Source organism: Eptesicus fuscus, chromosome 15 (assembly GCF_027574615.1).
Source record: "Eptesicus fuscus isolate TK198812 chromosome 15, DD_ASM_mEF_20220401, whole genome shotgun sequence".
Classification (NCBI taxonomy): Eukaryota; Metazoa; Chordata; class Mammalia; order Chiroptera; family Vespertilionidae; genus Eptesicus; species Eptesicus fuscus.
In genome coordinates this window covers 29,014,134-29,034,677 of record NC_072487.1, presented here as the reverse complement: position 1 = coordinate 29,034,677, position 20,544 = coordinate 29,014,134, and the positions used below count along the sequence as shown (strand labels likewise).

The 20,544-nt window shown below is 38.1% G+C and overlaps 1 protein-coding gene across 1 annotated transcript in view; it reads left to right on the top strand.

The window, feature by feature from the left end:
* The window catches only part of KDM4C (lysine demethylase 4C), a 328,665-nt gene that overhangs the window by 194,736 nt on the left and 113,385 nt on the right, over positions 1-20,544 (top strand). The window contains exons 13-15 of the mRNA XM_028150623.2: positions 9,615-9,796; positions 11,416-11,629; positions 12,902-12,978. Coding sequence (XP_028006424.2) covers positions 9,615-9,796; positions 11,416-11,629; positions 12,902-12,978 — 473 coding nt within the window. The remainder of the gene's footprint in view (positions 1-9,614; positions 9,797-11,415; positions 11,630-12,901; positions 12,979-20,544) is intronic.

The window sequence follows — 20,544 nt, the reverse complement described above, 5'->3', positions numbered from 1 at the left end:
TTTGACCATTATTTAACCCATTTAATCTAGGTTTCCAGTTATTTTAAAGAATAAAATGTATACATTTAAGTGCAATTAAGTAAGGAAAATCTCAGGAAATCAAGTCTGACACAGTTTGATTACTTTCCCAGTGGTTTTCTGTTTCACACTCCTTTTATTAAAGCTCTCATGTTTATGATGCAGTTGAATACTAAACCAGCCCTGAGTGTATATTCGAAAAACTAGAACTACCCACTGATTTCACTTTGTTAGAGATTTTTGTTTTCTTCTGGGATTGTGTGATATTTCCTGTGGTATTTTATGAAATTTACCCTGTGTCAGTAGTCACTATAAGTGCTATTTCTGGTGCACAAGATGACTCTTGGGAACTTTCCACTTACTCCTCACACAAGGGACATTATTTAGAATTGGCTCTTTCACTTTACCTTTGGTAGATAGATATTTTGGGGAGAATTATGCCCTCCTGCCCCTGGCATGCTATAGCTCCTTCCTTTCTAAGAGTATTGGTATAGATTTGTTGGTCTTCATTTTATTTCTTTTACTTCAAGGTTTTATTAAGGATATATTGACCAAATGTAATAATAGTGTCGTTTATTGATTCAAACTTTACAAATGTTATTTTAAGTATTAAATGAAATTAAATTTTCATTTTAAATACTAAAAGCACCCATTTATTTGTTTTGCTGGATGGTAATGGGTACTTGACTCTGTTTATGGTAGGAAACCTGAGACCTGCCTGCCTTCTGGTCTCTCCTTGGCTGTTAATGGCTGCTCCTTGGAGAGCTAAATCATGGAATCTCTCAGCCTCATCAGATGTTTACTCCTCTGTATGGTGAAATGGTTGGATTATTACTGATCCCAAAGTTTCCTTCAAACTCTAAAGGTCTTTGATTCTTTGAAATTATAATAGGAGAGGATATTATATAGTCCCCATGCCCCATACTAGCCTTCATTGAAAAGCAAAATAGTGAAGTATAGGAACATCCCTAATCAACAGTGTTTCCCTTCCGTAAAACTTCCGTTCTCTGCCAGTTTTGAAAACAAATGCTGTTTTATGACTGTTGCATGTCATGCTCCAACTGTTATTAATTTTTATAAAATGATCTCTTTTTGTTTCAATTCTTATTAACTTGAGGTAATATCATAATTTCAGAATGAGCACAGTTACATTTTCTGTTTGTTTAAGCACAGTTATATTTTCTGTTTGTTTAAAACAGCAACTTCAGCAGATTACTAAGTAGATTGGCTTGGAATGTTTGTTGATAGATCACAGCAAATGTTTTCCTGCATTATGTGGACAATAAAACATTAGATGTTTTTGGCATTCAGATGTTATGGCTATTTTATCTAGCACTCAGCTGAGTAGTAATTGGCATTCTCAGTTTAGCTTATTTCTTTGCCCATAAATTATATTGGGAGCCCCAGTAGCATTGACTTTTACTGTAACATAGGGGATAAAAATTAAAAACACCTTTCTTTTATTATGCTGGTGGCTTCATAAGGGTTTGATTGAATTAGAGGGAAAATGTTAGGTTTTAAACTTACATGGTTGCTTTCTATACTTTTCAGATTCATTCTTGAAACTTTTCTAAATGTGGTTGGCATAAAGTGTTAGGTCTGAATGTGCTGAGAGCGTTGGGATTGTAAAATGATAGCTAAGACTCAGACTCTTAAATTCACGTATGCATTGTTGCTCTTAAAGTCTTGAAGGAAACAACTGAGGAACAGGAACAGCTTTTGATACTGTAAGTGTGTGGTTCATTGTAGTCTTGAGATCTTGAGAAAAATAAATTACTGCATTGGTTAAAACGGATGAAATTGGTAATGTTTGATTTTTTTTCCCTACAAAACTGTAATTTTGTACAACTTAACTCAAATGTATTGCTTTACATTTCCTCAAACTTGTACACAACTCCCTTTCCTAGGAGACAAAGATGTCTTAACCCTGCAGGGCATTGAATTATCCTTTGTTTTGTACCAAATTTTCTCCATTTCTATTTCCACCTTTTGTTTGTTCATGGAACTAACAGTGAAGATCAAAAATAAGCATGCAAAGTTTGCTAAATTTTCATAGGTTTTAAAATTTACTTTATGATCTTCATTTTCCATATTTTGCCTCTGACTATTGAAAACTTAGTCCCGGGCTGGCCATGTTCTGTAGGTTGACATTTGGGGACCATTGTCATGGATTTTAGAAAAGGACTTTTCACTTTGTGGGAGGTAGGTGTGTGGGTTAAGTGCCATTTATAGGCTCCCAGATAGTGAGTGGCTCACTTTATCATCATTTTAATTGTATAAAGTGTTGTTTTATTCCTTTTCTCTCTTTTGGGTCTTAGGTTCCCAGTTTTTGGGAAATGATGACATGACTTCATTTTATATATGTCAAATGGACTTCTAAATTCTACACTGATGTCTATTGTTTTACTGCTAATGTTCTGTTTTGGGGAACCATTTTCAAGAAAGTGTAGGAATTTTTGTTGTGCTAATCAAAAAGAGTAGAAACTTAAGGAGAAAAGGTTTGCAGTAGTACTAGTATGGGAACATTTTTGAATATTATTAAAATATTTTCATAGTTGCCAAGGTCTTTTCTTGAGGAAATATATTTTATTAGAGGCCCAGTGCACGAAAAAATGTGCACTTGTGGGTGGGAGGGCTCAGCCCAGCCTGCGCCCTCTCGCCGTCTGGGATTCCTCGGGGGATGTCCACCTGCCGGCTTAGGCCTGCTGCCGCCACCGCTGCTGCACTTGCAGCCATCAGCCCGGCTTGTGGATGAGCAGAGCTCCCCCTGTGGGAGCGCACTGACCACCCGGTGGCAGCTCCTGCGTTGAGCATCTGCCCCCTGGTGGTCAGTGCGTGTCATAGTGACTGGTTGTTCCGCCATTAGGATCAATTTGCATATTACCCTTTTATTATATAGGATAATGTCTTTAAGTGAGTTATCATGAATATGGGGGTAAGAATCTCTGTGGGAGAGGACAGTGAGTACAGAAGCCTCAGAGAGCTAGTAAGTGTGGCATGTTTGAAGAACAGCAAGAGGTATAGCTGACGGGACCACCAGATGGTTTTGGATGTGGAATGACAAAATGGACATTTGCTGCCTTTCCTTTCTTCTTTCTGTACGTTCTCTCTATGGGCTAGTCCATACCCTTGTTTCTCCAGTAGTTGGCATCATGGCTGCCCTGTATGGGTTTTTTTCCTTCTCCTTAGCAGCTGTTTTGTGTGATCTACCTGATGATACTTCTTTTAATTTTGGGGCCAATATGTCTAAGGGTCCTGCTGTCCTTTACGTAGATGACACGAACTGACTTTTAGGTAAGGGGACCTTTTTTTTTTTTTTTCAGGTAAATTGCAACATGCTTGTAGATCTTATTCTGCCATTTTTTTTTTTTTTTACTTTGTATTATAGATGCTATTAATGAAATAGTTTAAGAAACTGGAGGTTTCTCCCATGGGAAATTTTGAACTCATTGAAGGCAGGAGACTATTTCCAGGATCTGTCATATTGCCTAACACCATGGTCGGCAAACTGTGGGTCGCGAGCCACATGCGGCTCTTTGGCCCCTTGAGTGTGGCTCTTCCACAGAATACCACGGCCTGGGCGAGTCGTATTTTGAAGAAGTAGCATTAGAAGAAGTTTAAGTTTAAAAAATTTGGCTCTCAAAAGAAATTTCAATCGTTGTACTGTTGATATTTGGCTCTGTTGACTAATGAGTTTGCCAACCACTGGCCTAACATAACGTGAGTTGTATATGCTCACTGTTTCTTCACTTACCTTTGATTTGATGATTAGAATAAGTTCCTTTTGATGCCATGTTGTCATCAAGTTTTCTAAAGATATGCCAACTTTCTGTTAGAAGTTTTCTTTTCCCCATCCCCACTGAGATATGGAAATTTACCATGCTGCTTTCTTCCTACTGTACATATTATTAGCAATTGCTATTTACAGTTTCTAAAGATAGATGGTGTTATCATTTTTACTGCTGAGGAAACTGAAGCTCAGAGACATTAATTCACTTGTTCAAGGTCACAAGGCTGGCAATTGGTAGATAACAGGCTTTAAATTATGTCTCATTCCTAGGTTTGCACTCCTTCTACTTTATCACACTAGCAACCCCAATAATGGCTCAGTACTGATAAAAGAAGCTGAAGTGAGCACGTATAAATGTCTGATAAGAACCAGCCATCTCTGTTGCGATAGTAGATCATCTGCAGTATTCCTTGTTGTTGTCCGTGTGTATTGTAAGAAAACACACATTGGTGAAATATGGGTGAACATTCTTTAAGAAATTTAAGCAACATTGATAATGCCAAAGTTCTCAGTGAAAACCCCCCAACCCTCAGAGGTACAAGTATCAGGGCATTGTTTTGTAATAGGAAATTAGAAGGGGTGTGCTGTAATGTCACCACTTCCCCTAATGTCACCACTTCTTAGTAAAATCATATGTAAAAAGCCCTGTGATTTTTTTTCTTTTGTACTTGATATGTTTTTTCCCTTTTGTACTTTGAACATACCTTTACAAACCTTTGAAATTCAGAGTTTTAAAAAATCATTGAAATACAGCTTGACAACAGATTGTGCAATAGTTTGTATGGGAACAATAACGTTCCCAAATTTGAATTTCTTGGCTTTTTTTGAGTAACTCATTCTTGCCCTCTTCCCCCCACCCCCAATTTCCTCTAGGACATTTGAAATCATATATATAATGCTTCCCAGGGCTGAGATTTTGTTCAAGTACCTGAAAGATAACAGATGCTGCTGTGTTCTTCATAGCAGAGAATAGTGCTATACCAGCCAAAACACATCACTGGAACCTAACCTCAGCAGCAAAATCATTGTGGTGACTGGTAAAGGGAAATTGTACTGTAGCAGAGTTGATGGCTTTCCCCATCTGCCAGGCTCCACCAGCAAGTCCTGGCAGCAGCCCTTCCACAATCGCCCAAATGTTTTTCTATTGAGAAATCCACTTACATTGAGTAAGTAAAATTTGTTCAAAAATCTTGTACTGAGAAGTGAATAAATCTGAATAGGACCTACCTCATATTATTCTGAACACATTTTTTCAAACTTTAAAGATTATATCCTATATAATAAAACCCTAGAACGCAAATAGACCGAAGGGCGGAACGACTGGTCGCTATAATGCGCACGGACTACCAGGGGGCAGATGCTCAATGCAGGACCTGTCCCCTGGTGGTCAGGGCACTCCCACAGGGGGAGTGCTGCTCAGCCCGAAGCCGGGCTTGTGGCTGGTGGGCTTGTGGTGGTGACCGGAGCCTCTCCCGCCTCCATGGCAGCGCTGGAGAGCACCGAGCCCGGCTTCTGCTCACGGCTGGCAAGTGCAGCGGCGCTGCAGGCAGGCAGTAAGGAGCGAGGGGTCCCGGACTGTAAGAGGGTGTCTATCTGCCGGCTTAGGCCCCATCTCCCCGGAGGGGATCGGATGGGGCCTGGGCCAGCAAGTGGACATCCCCCAAGGGGTCCCGGACTGCGAGAGGGTGTAGGCCAAGCTGAGGGGATACCCCCACCCCACCCCCACAGTGCATGCACCGGGCCTCTAGTATTTTCATAATTATGGAAACTTACAACACCCCTGTCCTTTATTCCAGACTTTTAAATATATTTTTTATAGAATTGACATCATTCTCTATATACAGTCTTATGTTCTGATTTTTCTCTAAGTTAATATTTATTTTTACTTAATATTATATGTTACATAAAACATGTATTTATGTTATACTTCATTAATATTCTTCAAAAGCGCCCTTTCTAATGCTGGTATAATGTGGCCATGCCATAATTATATATTTTTAAGTGGGTACTTTTTGGGAGGATACTTTTACAGAGGACATTAATCAAATTAACATGTATATTTACAGAAAAATAAGCAAAGTTGATATGTATGTACACATGGGGGATCCATTAGAATATGAGACCCAAGGACAAATGGGGCAGTTGAGGGATTTATATGCCATTTTGAGCTCAGGAGAAAGGATTGTGGTTTGGACTTCAGAGAGCAGGAAGGTAATTCACATGGAGATGGAAAAACAAAACTGTCCTCCCTCCCTCCGTCCCTCCCTCCCTCCCTCCCTCCCTCCCAGACACACACACACTACAAGGTAGTCGAATATAATGACTGCATTGGTGCCACTGCCTTAATTCAAGTGAAGGCATAGTTTTACCCTCCATTGCTTTGTATCACACATAACAAATGTTGACAGGGTGACAGACAAATAGCAGGTTTGTATTATCATAAAAGTATTTTTGACCATACAGACCCTGTGAAATTATGTGTGTTTGTCTCTTACAGCCCATAAACTCCTTATCTTGAGAACTGCTGTTATACTATTAATTCTTCTTTTGTTTTTGTTGAGAATACAGTTGGGAAAGAAGGGAATTTTATGCTGGTAATGTTTTCACGGATCTCTTGGACTTTCATCACTTGTTGTTTGTTGATTTACTGATGATAGCCATTCTGATACGTGAGGTGCTAGCTCATTGTGGTTTTAATTTGCATTTTTCTAATGATTAGTGATTGAGCATAGTTTTATATGTCTACTAGAGGCCCGGTGCATGAAATTCATGCAAGGTAGGGTTCTAGGCCTGGCCAGTGATCAGGGCTGATCTGTGGGGCAACCGGCAGGGTGATTGGGAGGCCTTCTGCCTTGGCCAGCCTGGCACCACCCGCTTGCTGGCCCTGCCCCCCACCGCCACCGGCAGTCACCTCCCTCTGTGGGGCGACCAGAGAGGTGATTGGGGGGCCCCCTGGCACCCACCTTGGCTGGCCTGGGGCCTGCAGGCTGGGGGCAGCTCCTGCTTTGAGCGTCTGCTCCCTGGTGGTCAGTGTGTGTCATAGCGACCGGTCGTTCCGCCGGTGGTTCCACCCTTCTGTCGATTTGCATATTAGGCTTTTATTATATAGGATTTGCCATTTGTATGTCCTCTTTGGAGAAGTGTCTGTTCAGGTCCTCTGCCTGTTTCTTAATTGCATTTTTTTTTTTTTTTCTTGAGTTGTCTGAGTTCTTTATAAATTTTGGAACCTCTTATTAGATCTATCATTGGAAAATATCTTTTTCCATTCAGTAGGTTTTCTTTTAGTTTTGATGCAAAAGCTTTTTAGTTTGTTGTAGTCCCATTTGTTTATATTTTCATTCCCCTTGCCTGATGATATATATCAGAAAAATATTACTAAGAAAAATGTTTTCTTCTAGGAGTTTTATGGTTTTAGGTATAATGTTTAAGTCTTTAATCCATTTTAAGTTTAGTCTCTTTTTAGAAAATGTGTTTTTATTGATTTCTAGAGAGAGAGAAGGAGGAGGAGGAATAGAGAGTTAGAAATATCAATTAGAGAGAAACATCATCAACTGGCTGCCTCCTGCATTCCCCCTATTGGAGATTGAGCCTGCAATCCAGGCACATGCCCTGACCAGGAATTGAACCAATGACCTTTTGATTGCTGGTTTGACACTCAACCACTGAGCCACACTGGCTGGACTATTTTGAGTTTATTCTAGTATTTGGCATAAGAAGGTGGTCTAGTTTCTTTTCCATTCTTTTTTTGGGGGGGCATTTATCTGTCCAGTTTTCTCAAAGGGTTTAAAATTTAAATTCAGGTCTCTGGACTGACAGGTCCCTGTACTTGGTGCTGCACAGTGTTGCTGCTGTGCTTTTTTTAATGTATGGTATTACACACTTATTGTGTTCAGTGCATACTCCAGCTTGGGGAGCATCCAAACAGAAGACAGATGGTCTTGGGCCAGAGTACAGCGTCATCTTTGGTGGACAGCTGTAGACCTGGGTCCTCTACTAGGTCAGTTTTGAGAGGGTTTGAGGACAAGCTCAATTTACATAGGCTATCATAGGTCATGTCTTGCTGTAGCCCTTGCTCTCTGTCCATTGTCAGGAATTGTCCTTTTTCACTACTTCTTTTTCATTATTGCTAGGCTTTTAGGAATTAAATACTATTTCTTCCATTCCTAAAAATATTTTGACAACTCTTCACATTAACTTATGACCAACTAAAGGGATAAGGGCATCATCTGTAGCGTGTGTTTTAATCTTTTATAATAAAGTAAGTGATATGATGAATTTATTGTATGTCAGTGGTAGCAACAGCTACTCAAATTTGGATTTTTTTTTTGTTAGATCCATTTTTAGTACATATGTGGGAGATATTGGCCTATAGGTTAAAGGTTTAACCCTTTGCACTCGCTTGCTTTTTTCTTGATTCCTTTATTCTAATGCTAACCGTGTCGAGTCATACTCGACATCTGAGTTCAAAAGGTTAATATTATTTCAAATTCCTGGTTAACTTTTCACTCCCATCTTTCATTTTTCAAATATTAGTCTTTGTAGTAAGTATTCTAATATTATTGTAGGGAAACTGAGGTGGAAGCAGTTTATGTTTAGAGTAAGATTACTGCATTGCAAATCCAGATAGGCAAAGGTTGTTACCTTTTGTTGTGTTTTCAAACCACTGCCCCTGCCTGATTACTAAGCATTTTCTATTGTAAGCAATTAGCAATAATAAATACCACCAACATGGAAGCAGGTATTATTTTTTTGCTTTAGTTAGCTTCTTTAGAGTTATTTTCAGCCTCATGAGCCCTTCTTATTTTTCACCTGAGCAAATCTCTTTTGACTTTTTCTAAAATAGGTAAGTCAACAATTCCAGGGCTGGTGCACATTAGTTCATAGGAACACCCATGCTTGGGAATTGACGACATTGTCCACAATATTTATTCTTAAGCCTGTGTAAGCTACTGGTGAGGAATTTTAGAGTGTGCCACAGCTCGAGACACTAAATACTGCGCAGAGCTATGGCTGCTCCCACCTGCTCTGATACTGTCCTCTGCTATTGAAGTGAAGAATATTTTTCTCTTAACCTGTTAGGTCTTTCTGTATTTTTCTCCCTTGTATAAAATTTTTCTAAAATGGTATTCTCATGGAGTGTATTTCTGTCCCTTTTATGTTAACAGATGCACATACTTAAGAAATTTGACCCTCTGGGGACATCATACTGAACAAATAAGAAGTTTTGACATAGCGATTGTCTTTCATATCCATGTAATGGCAGTATATTGCTTGGAACATGATAGATGCTCTGCAGATGTTATTTGTCATGAATTCTTGAGCCCCAAAGTTAATTAAATGAAGTCCTCTAATTAATAAATTTATATAGAACCATGCACTATGTTAGGTGAGGAAACTAAAAATATTGGTAAGCCAGCTGTTGGGTTAGCAGATGCCTGTGCTGCCTGGAGATTAACTCACACATATAAACTCTTACCGTGGGAGGTGTTCTGGTAGCAGTAGAATTACGGAAGTAGTGTAGTCGAAAGGAGGGAACTGAACAGGTTAGTTATTCCTGGCAGGGAAGGAGATATTGTCAAAAGGAGGGTGGTTGTCTGGCCATCATATCTGATCTAGTCCTTGAAGATGAAGAAGATGAAAAGGAAACTTTTGTTCCTCTTCTCTCCGAATCTATTTGAAAGATAAAATAGGTTTCCTGTCTGACATGAATATCACAGACACTTTGGAATGTTTGCTTCTTTTATAACCAGGGATGTTTTACCCTGGGTCTCATACTTACTGTGTTTTCAATGCCCTGTCTCTTAAGAATTACCTGAGGTTCCATTAATTGAGGAGGAAGTGGAAGAAACGGAGTCTTGGGCAAAGCCTCTGGTCCACCTTTGGCAGACAAAGGCTCCAAACTTTGTGGCTGAGCAGGAGTATAATGCAGCCATGGGCAGAATGGAGCCACACTGTGCCATCTGTGCTCTCCTCATGCCCTACTACAAGGTAATGAGGCTGGTGGGGTCATTGTCAAGGTTCCTATCACTGATGCACTCTTTCTGTGACTGTGAAAGCACAGTGAATCATTGTAAGGTAAGTGTGCACATGAAAAGGAAGACATTCATATTTATGTAGCTAATGGCCATCATAGAGCCCCAACCAGAATTTCTAAGTGCTGCTTGAGAGACATTTCCCTGACAGTGAGTTACCACTTTTGAATAAATGATTGGTTTACTTGCTGGTCTTAGTTTATTTCATTCAGGGGACAATTCCAACCTTTCTTTCCACCCCTTTTACCAAGAAACACAGACCTTAAAGGTTAACAAGAGAGATCTTAGACCTAGTCTCTGTTTTATGCTTGAAAATATCACTCTCAATAATATAAATGTTAGCTCTGGGACCACATTTAAGTGTCTCTTTATCTTCCCATGCAAAAGACACCACAGGATTAAATTCAAACTGAATTGTCCAGCGTACACTCATCAGCCAGCTGTGCATGATGCCAGCTATGCATGATGTTTTCAATATCATTCCATATCTGTTATACTGATGGCATTTAGCTCCCTGAGGACCACATTCTCCAGCTCTAACAGCGACAAAATGATCTCTAGGAATCTAGTAAGGGTGATGGAACTACATGATCTATTTTAAGGTGCAATAAAGTGTATTGATGTGAACATTGTATTCCGGGTTATATTTTCACTAATTGAATCAGAAATATTCTCCTCAAGATCCATGTAAAGTAAATGCTTTTCTGTTCAGATGTTTCAGAGCATGAAAATGTGTGAAATTCACATTTTCAGACCTTTGTGAATAGGAAGTAGGTACTTGCTCATCTTTGAATGTGGCCCTGGTGAGTGACAAACACTTTTGTTTTCCTTTTAAGTCACTAAATTTCTGTTTTCTTGGGGAAAGCAACCTTTTATTGATTCTTATTTATATATCATAATATGCCTGTATATTTCCCCATTAATTAAAACATTCCCACAGAAATGATAAGATTTAGGGAAATTAATATATCTCTGTAGATAATACGATAGTTATTAGAGTTTCAAATACACAGTAAACATTTTCCATATATTTTGATAAGAGGTGACAATTTTGTTTTGCACATTGTATTTTTTATTTAATGACAGTTGCCAGATCTTTCTGTCTTGATGTTTTCAAACTTTGTGGAAAGGCAGAAGCCTTCAAAAACTCTCTCAATACTTTTACACAGACTTAAGCTTAGGTCTTTATAACACTCCTGTTAGGTGTAACTGGGTAAGATTCTTCAGTAAATGAAACCAGTTCTGTTAACCAAATGCAAATAAAGAAATGAAAAAAAAATCATTAGAAAAACTGATGCTTTACATGAACTATTTATATAAGAACATAGTTTTAATAGCTCAGTACTTTCTTGTATAAGCAGATACACAGGGTATCTTCTTGTTCCTATAGCTTAGCACCTGAAGGGAGCCTGAGACAGAGCATTAGGAAAGAGCTAGTAGTTGGGTCAAGGAGAACAAGAGGAAGAACAGGAGCTGAAAGTTAGTGGATGGAACAGCTGTTAGTAGATATGAGTAGCAGAACTAAAGAGTTCATTTCCATGTTTTTCACTCATGTGGAAATATTGTGTTTTTCAGCCAGATAGCAGCAATGAAGAAAATGATTCTAGATGGGAGACAAAATTAGATGACGTGGTTGCTTCGGGAGGAAAGACTAAGCCCCTCATTCCAGAGATGTGTTTTATTTATAGCGAAGAAAATATAGAATATTCGCCACCCAATGCCTTCCTGGAAGAGGATGGAACAAGCCTTCTAATTTCCTGTGCAAAGTGCTGCGTACGGGTTCATGCAAGTAAATGAATCTCTCATTCATCCATCATTGGCTTTTTAGTGCTTCACAGTCTTTATTTCTTACCCCTATGTAACCTGCCAGATCTTTGGCATTGAACTATTGGTATATTAGATCATTTTTTTCTCACATTGTAAAAAATGAAAGTATGGTATAATCATTCTTTTTTCTCCAGTTTTATACAATGCCGAATTACAGGGTTTCTCTTTGTCAGTGTAGTATGAATGGTTTATAATATAATATACACTGTATTTACCCCAGTGTAATACCAATCTTACATTAGCTTTGAGTTAGTCTTACTGTCTGTCATGTATTTATTAATCAGATACTATTAGCTTCCCCAAAGTATTTGAACATAATCTGCTTGAAATATAATTATAGCAACCTTATTATTGTATTTATATCAATTCATAACACATATCCACACACATACCCTATATTATTATATGTATATCAGAGGCAAAGCATCATTTCACAAAAAAGCTAGGATTTTAATCTTGGTTTCTGAATATACTAGCTATGCAGTTTAACCATAATATTTTATGTGCTTGAACTAAACATTTTATGGTTTTGCTTAACTATGATAGGTTTTTCTTTGGGTAATTACACTTGTTATTTTCTCTTCGTATCTCAAATGTTATAGAAATGTGATATTAAAAATTACTCATTTAAATCTTTGAAAACCTTATTTCAAGAAGTCATATTAACATATTTGTTGGTTCTGCATAATTGCTATTTGTATTGGCATCATCAGCTATCTTCTTACATAGTTCTTTTGAGTCAGGCATGTACAGAATAGACAAGTGGAATTAAACACATCCCTTTATCACTAAACACGAATTGTCCCTATCAGTGAAATTAAAGCTAGTTAAACATAATATTTGAAATGTAATTTTAAATTACATTAATTTCAAATATTGTCAAAGTTTGTTTTATTTTAAAACTTCTCCAAGCTTTGTTTCCTGAATTGCAACTTATTTTGAAATATGTTTTTCATGAGTAAAGGAATAGACAAGAAAGTTTGAAGTTTTATTATTGCCCATTCAGGAATTATCAGTATTCTCTACAATAACTATTGTGAGCATTAGTTACTATTAATGCCCACACTCATATTTCCTGGAACTGATATCCATGAGAACCCAAAGTATCTTTGTTTTGTTCTAAGAATCAAAAACTGTAGGGTAGGAAGTGTCTTTTATTTAATCAGTGCTAACATGTGGAATATTGTCACAATGCAAAATACCTAATTCTTTAATCCATATTAATATTTTATAGGTTGTTATGGTATCCCTTCTCATGAAATCTCTGATGGATGGTTATGTGCCCGGTGCAAAAGAAATGCATGGACAGCAGTAAGTAGCTTATGTTAATATCTCACTTCCTCCACCGTGGACACATTTACATCTAGTGGTAAGGTAAGATTGTACACATGCTTTTGTGTACAATTCTACACTTACTGTATTTCTAGTCTTCTCTTTCTATGTCATCCTACGTGTTGTTTATAGTCATTGTAGAAATATTAAATAAAGTTTTAGGTGTCACTTCTTATCTCTGGAACCTACAGAGATTGCCAGTTTATCAGAGCAGGTCCAAAATATTGTCCTATTTTGCAATTCTTGAAAATAATTATTCAAGGTGGGGATCTTCTCTGAGGAAATCACACTCATACATAACTCTTCAACTAGCCTGAGGAATTCCCCACTTATTTATTCTTATATTCATATAAGAGTTCTCCTTTTAGAGTTCTCCTCTCTTTGAGTTCTACTCTTGACCCAGGCATTTGCTGTGAACTTGAGATATAATCTTCAGCAACAAATGATCCCCTACGTGGGGGACACAGATCCCTCTTCATTGAAATTGTTTTCCTGGAAGCCCTGTTGAAACTTTAGCTTATATCCTAGCATTGAGTCCTGTTTCATTAATCTAGTATGTCACTCATTTTGCCATTTAATTATGTGCTATCCGAATTTTTCATAAAATCGTTTCTTTCAAGAGGTACAAGAACATTTTTGAAAGGGAGAATCTGTCAGGTTTTAATACCATAACCCTCACTCTCGATCTTAGAGTATATGCTCAGCTTGATGGTGTTGATGGTAATAGTAGCAATTGCTCTCTTCCTCAGTGAATAATGATAATGAATTAAATATCCTTGTAACCAGAGTTAAAAACCTGAAGGACAATATAAGGAAAATGCCTTGCATGATGCAAATTTATGTCATGATTATGTATGTTTACCTCTCGTTGAAATAGACATATGGTAACTATAAATTAAAGGTGTCTGTGGGGATGTTGTTTGAATACTTTTTTTGCTGGCATTCACCTTGGCTAGTGAGGGGGAAATGGATGAAAATGTAGGCACTCTTTCTAGTTTGAGTAATCTGATACATTTGATGTTGGAAGTTATATCTTCAACTTGAGAGTCTTTTCATTAGTGGGTTCAGAAAACATGTTGGTATTTTCTTTAGTGTGATATTATGTTAACAAAAACTATGTAGCCCTGGATGGTTTGTCTCAGTGGTTAGAGTACCAGCCCTTGGACCAAAGGGTTGTAGGTTCGATTCCTGGTCAAGGGCATGTACCTCAGTTGCAGGCTTGATCCCTGGATTGGTTGCATGTGGGAGGCAACCAATCATTATGTCTCTCTCACATAGATGTTTCTCTCTCTCTGTCTCCTCTCTCCTCCCTCCCCTCTACTCTCTTTTAAAAAATAAATCAATGGAAAAACTATCCTCAGGTTAAGGATTCAAACAAACAAACAAATAAACAAACAAAAAATATGTAAATGCAGAGCATCTATAAACCAGCCAGGAAGTCCTATAATAAATACATTCGACTCTTATTTACTATGCAGTTCCTATTCCCATTGTAGGCACTGAAGCAAAGCCTTGTAAAATCAGTTTGACCAGGGATATCTTCTCCTTTTCCCTCAGGTGTAGGTTTAGAGATATGCTAATCCAGGTCACCAGGTCGAGAAGAGTTCTCTGTTGGATCCTTGGTTATTGCTTGGCACCTGTGCTCTCACATGGAGCAATCCTATATTTATTCAAGGTACCACTGTTCTTTGCATGCCAGAACAGGGCTAGAGCTAGGCCACTCACCCTGATTCCAAGGCTGCGTCTGATTAATTGTGTTGTTTTCCTTAAGCATGTCTTAAGAAGGAAATTGATTTAAAACATCTTTCTATTAATGTTCACCCCTCAACACCCTCAGAATATACAGTAAGCCTTTTGTAATTTAATATTGATATCATGTAAGTATTTCAATTTGCAATAGAAATGGAACTCTTGAATAGAACTTTACAATGATCATCTAGACCAGTGGTTCTCAACCTTTCTAATGCTGCGACCCTTTAATACAGTTCCTCATGTTGTGGTGACCCCCAACCATAAAATTATTTTTGTTGCTACTTCATAACTGTAATTTTGCTACTGTTATCAATTGTAATGTAAATATCTGTGTTTTCCGATGGTCTTAGGTGCTACAGCAGCGGTTCTCAACCTGTGGGTCGCGAAATTCATGCGGGGGCGGAGGGTCCCCAGCCTGGCCTGCACCCTCTCCAATCTGGGACCCCTCGAGGGATGTCCAACTGCCAGTTTAGGCCCGATACCGCAGGGCAGTCGGGCATTCCTCTTGCAATCCGGGACCACTGGCTCCTAACCACTCACCTACCTGCCTGCCTGATCTCCCCAGTCACTCTGCCTGCCTGCCTGATCGCCCCTAACCACCTCTGTCTGCCTGCTTGATCACCCCTAACCACCTCTGCCTGCCTGCCTGACCACCCCTAACTGCCTCTGTCTGCCTGCTTGATCACCCCTAACCACCTCTGCCTGCCTGCCTGACCACCCCTAACTGCCTCTGCCTGCCTGATGCCCCTAACTGCTTTCTCTTGCTGGCCTGATCTCCCTAACCGCTCTCCCCTGCCGGCCTGATCACCCCTAACCGCCTCTGCTTTCGCCCCCGCCACTGTGGCTTTGTCTGGAAGGATGTCAGGTCTATCTAGTCTAATTAGCATATTACCCTTTTATTAGTATAGATTCTAAAGAGTGGGCATCACTCTGGACCCTGGAGCCCTGCTTGGAGGCAAGAACTTAGTCTCATTTCTGAACTGGTAGAGCATAAACTAGGAAGGTTGTGATCATGATGATATGGGCCAGGCCTTTATCTGTGACCTTCATTGCTTTCACCATTTCCAAAGTTTTGGTTTGTGCTCACTGTTTCACTTTGCTACCATTTTTTTACTTTATCCATTCATGTCAATTAAGATAATAAAGGAGAAGCTTTATTGCAACTTCATGTGTTGGAGAGAGAATAGGTACAAATTTTGGGTTATATCCTAACTTGGATTCTAGGACCCTGCCTTTATGCCCCAGTTCAAGTGAAATGAAATGAAACAGTCCAAGACATCCCTGTTCCCCTCACCAATACCTTTCTGTCCTGAGATTCAGGTTGTATATTCATCATCCTAACTAAAATCATTTCTTTGGGCCTATTTGTCCTATTTCAGTACTGCTCAGATAAATAGACACAACTATGTGAATGCTATGCTTGCATTTATGGTTTATTAAAACCCAGCTTTAGTAGATTATTTTATTTTCAGCTATTTGTTTTCTTCCCTTTTGTGGCTATATAATTCATAGTGGAACAGTTTTTACTCCTTCATTATAGTACAACTTCTGAGCACATTCCAAACATTACCTAGTTCTGTTTTTAGGTGTTGAATGTCAGTATTCTGCTTCTAGTTGTGTTTCTTGTTGATACTTAATGTGGAACAAATCATTTTTGACCTAAATTACTCTAGTGTATGTCTAATCTGTTAATTGAATTCCATGGTGTAATGACTATAAGTTACTACTGATTAAAAACATAGTGCTAACATTTTCACTGTAAAAATGCAGAATTTATATTATTTTCTTTGAGGTTTGTCTCCACTATTTTCTTTTATATCCCTACATTAAAAATGTTTGTTTAAGTCTGGGTATTTCTGTAAAATACAGAATACTATTTTAGGGCTATACTTCTAATTATGAAGGAAAATGTTAGTTAAATGTCTAAATACTTCTAAAAATTAATAACCCATATGCTTAATACTATGTAGAGTATTTAAAAATAAGAGGATTTTCTATAATATCTTCTGAAGAATTTATAGTATAAAATTCTAAAGAGTAAATAAATATAAACAGATTTAAGAGGGTAAGAAGGAATATTGATAAGGTGTTTTTTTTTTTTAAATTTAGGGATAATGTAGCCCATTAGGGATAATGTAGTTTCTTTCCAGATATGTAGTTCTTTCTTTAGGGATCTTTGGGGTGGGGGTCTGTGAGGTTTTGTGTTATTGCCATAGATGGGAGAGAAAACTGGATGTACAGATCGGATACGTATCATGGAAAGTCACATCATACACAGATTTATGACTGTGACAAATCATGAGTTGCCAGTTTTCTGTACATGGCAGCATTAAGCCTGTGCTATAGTTTTTCATTGTCAGTGTGAAGAATTCCAAATAAAGTTACCATTTGTTCTGTGTCTTACTAGGGAGCTCTTTTATTACCTTAAATAATTCTTTGGGGGTGGGCAAGGCAGATGCAGTAGCTCACATACCTATTATCTAAACAGAATCTAAATTAAAGGGAGTTTTAAAAGTAATTTAATGTGAAGGTTTGACTAGAAATGTATATTTAAGGCCTGTTGTGGTCCTAAAATGCTTTGATTATGTGTTGCTTTGTATTTCCATTTTTCTTTAGTTTTCCTTAAGAATTGGGGACCTTCAAGGAAACTAAACTTATTTCTGTGCTTCTTAACCTAGAGATGATGAATAACAGAAACATATATGAATAGAAGTGATGCTGGCAATTATTGGTAAAATTAATGTAGTTTTTATGAGCTAAAGGAAACTTTCATTGGTTTTTAAAAAAACAATGATCTCAGAGCCTTACTATAATTTTATCTACCTGCTGTTTGGGAATGCAGAGCAATAGGCACTATCCTTGAAATTCCTTTTTATTTCAATACTAGTGGCCTGGTGCACGAAATTTGTGCACATTAAAAGGGAATTAATTAGAGGAAATATTGTAATATGGCTATTTGCCCTTTCTCTATAATAGAAGTGTCAGAGATGAAAGAAAATTAGTAAAATGTTTATGAAAATCTCCCTCCTGTCAGAGTCTGAGGCATGCTGCAGGACCGAGAGTCAAGTCCCTGCCCACCACCTGCACTTGGAAAACGCAGGAGACCCAGACCCGGCCGGCCCCACCCCCATTGGGTGAGACCCAAACCTGGCCGGCCCCACCCCTGTTAAGCCCCTCTGAGTGGGGGCCACAGCCTCAGGTCTCCCAGCCCAGCATTGGGGCAGGGGGCACGGCCTGAGGTCCCCGGCCTGGCACTGGGGCAGGAGGGGCATGGCCTATGGTTCCCCGTCAAGCCCCGCCAGGCGAGGGGCACGGCCTATGGTCCCCCATCAAGCCCTGCGGGGTGGGGACATGGCCTGAGGTCCCTCGCCCCGGCCAGGCACCATGCAGCCTCAGGTTTCTGCTGTTTGGTCGTGAAGTTATGGCGTCCCAGCTAATTTGCATATTCCTCTATTATATAGCTAGATATCCTATTTCACTTGCTTCAGGGGAATTTGTTTGAATATTTTCATTTGAAAGTAATACAATATTAAAAAACATGGAACTATATATTATATTCTTGGATGAATATTGCCATGCTATGAGAAAGTAAATTTTGTAATGAAAAACTTAAGAAAACACTTTATAGACTAGAATTTTTATTCTGTATAATGAAATGCATAAACTAGATAACTGCACACATATCTATTGAAGAATATCTATTGTACTTTGTAGAACAATATTGTACTAGTATATGTACGACAAACATAACATTCTAGTTTTTCCCCCCAAAATGGTTTTAAGAAAGCAAAGCCCAGGCATGAAATTGTTTTTCACCTTGGCTATATATACATTTATTCACTGTGCTCTTTATTTTGCTTATTTATTTTTTAAAATAGAGTAACAATTAGATATAAGCAAACTGTAATTTGATGGTCATTTGGAATTAGCATTTTCTTTTCTCTTAGAGTGGAATATGTAATTGTGATGATTAAAAACAAACATTTTGGTTTCTATTTTTTTTTGTATTGCTTCATTGTAAATCAGTGGCTTCTATAGATTGGATAATGGTTGCCATTCATGCCCTCCAAGGCTGTACATAGCTATTTTATTTGGCTTTGGAAAGAAAGTGAAGTATTTTCTTTGCATAAATCATAGTTGCAAAATTACAAGGTACCTGAGGTATAGTGGTCTTTATAAAATCCACTCCCAAGTGCTGCTCAAGCTTGTGGGCTAAGTCATTTGTTAGAACATATTTATCTGAACTTCTGATATTTGGAGTGTATCTTAGTTTTAACACTCAATTTTTTCTTTTTTTTAATTACAGTTTACATTCAGTGTTATTTTGTATTAGTTTCAGTTGTGGAGCACAGTGGTCAAACAATCACATACTTCATTAACACTCGATTCTTAAGTCTCAGGTAAATGTACTCAACTTCTTGGAAAACTGATAAACTCTTGACATCTTCGGAAAGTAGGAAGCCCTAACAACCCCTGGTGTTAGGTAGAGTCTTTGACTCCCACATTACATTGAGGCTAGGTTTTATGGATGTGGAGCAACCCTAACACACTGTTGAATCTGAAGATACTGCTTTCTCTCCTCTCTCTCCAAAGTAGGAGTTCTCTTAGGGTGTAAATTACTAAAGAAAATTTGTGTGGTTGAGGATTATGTTACCTTTACTCTACAATAATACAACATTTGTAGCTCCTCTCCAACTTAAATAAAAATAGTGGTAATGATAATAGATGTTAAAAATAGCCAATCATTTGGCCCTTGGAAGTCTTATTTTAAAAAAAGTAAAGTTTCACTTGTTAACTTTTGACCTACAAATCCAGAATAATTGTTGATTTAAATGTAAACTAATATATGTGGCAGGGTTAGAATTTTTCTAGTTTCCATAAAATTTAATACTGACAAAGACTAAAGAATTCTTTGTCTCAGAAATCTCATTTTGCAGATAATGAACCAGGGGTTTGAAAGAGTAAGTCTTGCTCAGGATCACCCCACTTATGGTGAGGGAGCCCCATTCAGGGCAGTACCCAGCCTCCAGATCCCTAGGCCCTGGCTCTTTTCCCCTCTCCAGTTATTTATGTTTAGAGTGAGAAGAAGGCTGAACAGATGGCCTAATTCTGACCCTCATTTTTGAATGATTTTGGTTAGTTTACATTGAAAATAAAGTCACTACTAATTTCTGGTGTAATTGGTTATCTACTTAATATGGAATAATTAGTGTTATTGGGTAGTTGTGGAGATCAGTTTCTGTACCCTTTCACGTTTTCACTAGTTTCTGTCTGGAGAACCTGTCCCAGAACTGGGTAATCTCCTGAATTCAATTTCCCAGCTGACAACAGTGCTGACATTTTTCTTTTGCAAAGAGCTCTGAAGTGGCTTTGTAGATTAGAGCTATTGATTTTCAGATCAGGTTGGCTTGTGGCCTTGAGAGGTCACTGTGACATTGCGCTCTTTGTGATGCGTTTTATGCTATATGTTTTTTATTCCATGGGATACTGTCCAGACCTGGTGATGAGAGGCTGTCAGCCCGAAAGGCTGACTTTGATCCTCAAATGCAGTAAAACTAGTAGAAAAAAAGAAATGCTCTCTTCTGTTTTTTTAAAACTTTATTGTTAAAAGTATTACAAATATCCCCCCGCCCCGCCTTCTTTCCCTCATTGACCCTCTGAAAGGCTCTGTTCTTTAAAAAAAAAAAAAAGAAAACATATATATATATATATATATATATATATATTTCTTTTTTTTAATAAATATATATATATATATATTTATTGATTTCAGAGAGGAAAGGAGAGGGAGAG